The sequence below is a fragment of the Pan troglodytes genome, chromosome 12 (genome assembly GCF_028858775.2).
Source record: "Pan troglodytes isolate AG18354 chromosome 12, NHGRI_mPanTro3-v2.0_pri, whole genome shotgun sequence".
Taxonomy (NCBI): Eukaryota; Metazoa; Chordata; class Mammalia; order Primates; family Hominidae; genus Pan; species Pan troglodytes.
Genome location: NC_072410.2, coordinates 61,887 through 67,886, shown reverse-complemented (window position 1 = coordinate 67,886; position 6,000 = coordinate 61,887). Strand labels below are relative to the sequence as shown.

Sequence of the window (6,000 nt, the reverse complement as noted above, 5' to 3'; positions counted from 1 at the left end):
ATTGTAAGCAGAGGAAAAAGAAAATGCAAGGGCCCTGAGGCAGGATCATGTTTGGTATGTTTGAGGAATAGCTGTTCTGTTCCGTTGTGGCTGGAACAGAAGAAGGAGGGCAGGAGGGCGATGGAGAATGGTACATGATGGAGGTCAGATTATGTAGGGCCTTGTAGACTACAATGAAGACTTTGGCTTTGTTTTGGGTTGGTGGGGGACAAGGAAAGCTATTGGAATGTTTTAGTGACTTGATGTGACTTACTTTTTAATAGGACCATTTGGGCTGCTCAGCCCATGATGTTTAAAAATGCAATCAGGTCACTTCCACTGTTTAAAACCTTTCAATGGATTCTGGTTGTACTTAGAATAAAATCTAAGCTCCCTTAGCTATTATTATTATATTATTATTAAAATTGACGTCCTTTATAACAGCAGTCTAATTCCTTCCTAATATGTACCTCACTAGTAACTATTATTATTATTGCTTATTTGTTTATAATCTGTCTCCTCTACTTGAAAATATGTAGCCTGGGGATCTTGTGGATTTCCATACTAAATCATCCCAAGGCCACTTTGCTTTTGAGCTCTCTCTCTCTCTCTCTCTGTGTGTGTGTGTGTGTGTGTGTGTGTGTGTGTGTGTGTGTGTGTGTGTGTGTGTTTTGATATCCTCTGTAATTTTTTTCCCCTGATCTCGCTGATTGTTATATTTGGTCAGTGACTGACCTCTAGCAATGATGGTGCCAGGGCAACTTTGATGTTGAACTGTATGTTAAGGTTTGTTTTGGCTTGTTGGTTATATCAGTACTTATCAAATGAATTATCTGGGAAGAGAGGAGAGGATCTTATTAAAATACAGGCTCTTATTCGGTAGGCCTTGGGTGGGCCTTGAGGTTCTGCATTTCTTTCTTTCTCTTTCTTTCTTTTTCTTTCTATTTCTTTCTTTTTCTTTTTTCTTTCTCTTTCTTTCTTTCTCTTTCTTTTTCTTTCTCTTTCTTTCTTTCCCTTTCTTTCTTTCTTTCCTTCCTTCCTTCCTTTCTTTCTTTCCTTCCTTCCTTCCTTCCTTCCTTTCCTTCCTTCCTTCCTTCCTTCCTTCCTTCAGACAGAATCTCACTCTGTAGCCAAGGCTGGAGTGCTGTGATGCCATCTTAGCTCACTGCACCCTCTGCCTCCCAGGTTCAAGCAATTCTCCCACCTCAGCCTCCGGAGTAGCTGGGACTACAGGGGTGCACCACCATGCTCAGCTAATTTTTGTATTTTTAGTAGAAATAGGGTTTCACCACATTGGCCAGGCTGGTCTCGAACTCTGGAGCTCAAGTGATCTGCCCACCTCAGCCTCCCAAAGTGCTGGGATTTTAGGTGGAGCCACCATGCCCAGCTGAGGTTCTGCATTTCTATCAAGCTTGCAGGTGATGCCCATGCTGCCAGCCCTTTGAGTAACAAGGGGGCTATATTACCGAGCTTGGCTGAACATTGGGATCATCTGTGGAGCTTTAAAACTACTAATGCTGGGCTCTCAACCCCAGAGATTGCAATATCATCAGTCTAGAATGCAGTTTGAGTACTAGGATTTTGAAAAGCTTCATAAGTGATTCTATTTTGTAGAAATATTGAGAACTACTAGATTGGATGATATTGAATCCAATTTTAAAACAAGGTGTAGCAATAAATGTTCTTCAGCCCTGTGTTGCTGACTTTTTAGAAAGTCAGTTTTGTAGCTCTAGAAAGAATCTGGCTGCATCCATGGATGACCTCCAGATCTCTGCTTAGCATGACTGGGTAATTTCTCCAATGTCTCCAGCACATGCTGTCACTTAACAGCAGAAAGAGAATTCCTACTTTCAGGAGAAAAGTCATTCCTGAAGATTACAGTTAAAATATGCCTACAGATGATGAGGTTGTAGTAAATCAGTCCCCTTGCTCTCTGAGCTTGTTCTAAGTTACAGGAAGCAGAAGAAGCAGAGAAGCACTCCATTTCTTTTTTCTTGTAATCTCTAGCATGTTCATATGCATAGTTTCTGAGTCAGTAGCAAACTAAGAACTTCTTGTGTGATTCAAGCTAACCCCTCGATTATCAGAAGCAGATGTTTCAAACGACTGAAGATCAGTGAGGCATATCCTATTTACAGGTTAATAATTGACTACTAGATGCAGGTGCACCAAATGGTCTTAGAGACATTAGATAGGAGAGACAATGTCAGTGCTCCCCCTACCCTGCCTCCCCTAATCTAAAGCCTACTCTGTTTCTTTTATCAAGTGATTGGCTGTATGTTAACAGAGCCTGGGGCACTTTCCTGTTGAAATGCCTTTAATCCCAAGCAACTGGATTGATTTTTTTTTTTTTTGGATGGTTTAGATTGGACGACTGATTACTGGACAGAATGGCATCTTGTCTACACCTGCGGTCTCCTGCATTATCAGGAAGATCAAGGCAGCTGGTGGAATCATTCTAACAGCCAGCCACTGCCCTGGAGGACCAGGGGGAGAGTTTGGAGTGAAGTTTAATGTTGCCAATGGAGGTATGTGGTTCAGCATATGCCTTAATAATCACGATTTCTTTCCTCTTATATTATTATAGTCTCACAGTGACCCTTTGATGATAGACAAGCAAGGTGCAGAGGACCTAGCTCAGAAACATTTAGTGAGGTGCCCAAAGTGACCCAACAAAGAAGTGGCATGAAGGGCTCATGAACCCATTTGGGTGGTCTCTTGGTCCCCTGTACTCTTCAGCATAAACTATTGAATAGTTGATGCTTATCTGATATGGAAGGACTCTGAATTTTAACATTAAAACATACCCTGAAGGTCGTTGTCTAAATGACAATGACCCTCATTTTACACATGAACAAATCAAAGGCCTGAGAGGCTGAGTTACTGCTGAAGGCCACAGGGTTGATCAGGGTCAGATTAATGATTTTTAGCCCAAATCCTGGGCTCTCTTTTTCCTACAGTGTTGACTTTCTCTCACAATCATAGAATTGTTTCACTTTTTCTTATATTCACAGCAATTTATAGTTTGGGGGTCCTTAGTGGAGGGGGTGGGATATATGTATGGAGTAAATTTCTTTTAAAAATTGAACACACAAAAAAATAGGGAGAATAAGAAATAGATAACATGTACCCATTATCTTGTTTTTCTATTTTGCTTATCTTTTTTTCTGAAGAATTTTAAAGCAAATTATAGCACAAGAACATTTCACACCCAAATATTTTTGTATGCATCTCTTAAAAAGAAAGACACATTGCTGCATGACCGTGCTAACATACCTAACAATAATAACATTAATTCTCCAATATCACCTGAAAACTAATCTATAGTCAAATTTTTCAATAATCCCCAAAATATTATTATTTATAGCTGTTTTATTCAAATCAGGATACATCTAAGGATGCCATGCATTTGCTTGGCAAGTCTCTTAAATCTCTTTTAATCTAGAACGCTGAGTTTGCATGAATGTGGGTAGGAGCCAAATTTTAACCAGCAACAGTTACCATTATAAATTATTCCTCATCCCAGGCAAAGCAGTGCATTCTGAAGGGAAAACTTATTATCTATCCCTCCTTGTAGACGTTTTACACGTTATCCAAACAAGAAAGTGTATTCATGTTGAATATTTAAAAAACAATATTGTAACCACAAAGCAGAAAACTAAACCACCAAACCACAAAGGTAGACAACAATAGAGGAAGAAGAGAACAAATTATCTACAAAGTAACCAGAAAACAATTAGCCAAATGGCAGGAGTAAGTCTTTTACTATCAATAATAACCTTGCTGGTACATGGGCTAAACTGTCCAATCAAAAGATATAGAATGGCTGAGTGGATCAACAACAAGATCCAACTAGATGCTGCCTACAAGAGACCCATTTTTAAACTTTAAGAATAGGCATATATTGAAAGTAAAGGGATAGAAGGAGATATTCCATGAAAACAGACAGTTACCAAAAGAGAGCAAGGATGCCTATACTTATATCAGATAAAACAGACTTCCAATAAAAAGCTGTTCCAAGAGACAAAGAAGGTCATGATTTAATGATAAAGAGGTCATCTTATCAAGAGGACATAACAATTGTAAACATACATGCATCCAAAATTGAAGCACTTAAATATGTAAAGCAAATATTAGTGGACATGAAGGAAGAAATATACAGCAATATAACACTAATAGGGGACTTCAGTACTCCACTTGCAACAATGGAGAGATCAACCAGACAAAAAATTAACAAGACAACAATAAATTTGAACTATACTTCAGACCAAATGGACCTATCAGACCTACATACATCCAACAACAGCAGAATATACATTCTTCTCTAGCATACATAGAACATTCTCCAGGATAGACCATATGTTAGGCCACAAAATAAACCTTAACAAATTCAAAAAGATTGAAATCATGTCTAGTATTGTTTCCAACCACAGTAGTGTGAAGCTAAAAATCAATAACAGGAGGAATCTTGGAAAATTTACAAATATGTGGAAATTAAACAACATGCTTATGATGAACTAATGGGTCAAAGAAGAAATCAAGAGGGAAATTAAAAAATATTTTGAGATTAATGACAATGGAAACACAATGTATCAAAACCTACAGTATGCAGCAAAGTCAGTTCTAAGAGAGAAGTTTATAGCAATAAATGCCTAGATTAAAAAAGGAAAAAGATCTAAATAAGTAGACTAACACTATGCCCCAAGGAGCTAAAGAAAGAACAAACTAAACCCAAAGTGAGCAAAAGGAAGGAAATAATGAAGATCAGAATAGAAGCAAATAAAATGTAGTATAGTAAAACTATAGAAAATATAAATAAAATCAAAAGTTGGTTCTTTGAAAAAATAAAATCTACAAACTCCTAGCTAGATTCACTTAAAAAAGCAGACTCAAATAAATAAAATCAGAAATGAAAGTGGAGACATTGCAATAGATACCTCAGAAATAAAAATGGTCATAAGGGATTATTATGAACAATTTTATGCCAACAAATTGGAGGACCTAGAAGAAATGGATAACTTTGCTGCTACTCAGATACATTTTATTTCAAAAACATACACTAAGGTGTTGCTGTTGGATCTTTCCAAAAACGTATTCACACAGAACTTTCAATCACACTGAGCCATATTTGAACAATCTTTCAAGGTCAGCTCTGGCATAAGCTGACATTATACCATTTAACTCAGAAATTTCTTTAGTATTTGATTAATGGGTTTATGTTTGATATGTAATGTAATTTTCTAATGCTAAATCAAGTGGTAATTTTGTTAGTCAAGTTGATTTAGTGGCTTGGGAAGAAAGCTTTTAATGTTCCCCTAATTTTTCTTACCTTTGACATGATCCTTCACATGTCTTATTTTGCTTAGTGATTTTTCTTTTTTTTTTTTTTTTTGAGACAGGGTCTTACTGTACCACCCAGGCTTGAGTGCAGTGGTGCGATCACAGCTCATTGCAGCCTTGACCTCCCAGACTCAAGCTATTCTTCCACCTCAGCCTCCCAAGTAGCTGGTACTACAGGCACATGCCACCAAACTTGGCTAATTTTTGTATTTTTTGTAGAGACAGAGTTTTGCCAAATTCTCAGGCTGGTCTGGAATTTCTGGGCTCAAGTAATCCTGCCTTGGCCTCCCAACATGCTGCTATTACAGACATAAGCCACAGTACCTGGCCAGTTTTCTTTTTTAAAAAATCTCTTGGTTATTAATTTGAAGCCTTCCTTTTCATAGCTGTGCTCCTTAATTGGGAGCAAATATGAATGGACCACAACTTAGCCAATTTTCTATATACGATCTTTGCCATCCTAATTTAAAGGAATATTAATTCTTTCTTTTCCTCTTTCATTCCACAAACCTGTATTGACTACATCTAAGTTCTAAATGGTGCACTGGATGTTGAAAAAGTTGATGATGAGCAAGAACAAAATTCCTCCTTTCAGGAGACTTACAGTTCAATATGGGAAATATAATTTGTTAAAATATAAAAGTGCAATTGTGTTACATGCTGTACGAAGTACATGTTGAC

At 37.5% G+C, this 6,000-nt stretch overlaps 1 protein-coding gene across 1 annotated transcript in view; it reads left to right on the top strand.

Annotated features, from left to right (window-relative positions):
* The first annotated feature begins 1,131 nt into the window (after positions 1-1,131).
* Positions 1,132-6,000, top strand: part of LOC129143199 (MAM and LDL-receptor class A domain-containing protein 1-like) — a 52,901-nt gene continuing 48,032 nt past the window's right edge. Inside the window, exon 1 of the mRNA XM_054678218.2 lies at positions 1,132-2,507. Coding sequence (XP_054534193.1) covers positions 2,493-2,507 — 15 coding nt within the window. The 5' untranslated portion in view covers positions 1,132-2,492. The remainder of the gene's footprint in view (positions 2,508-6,000) is intronic.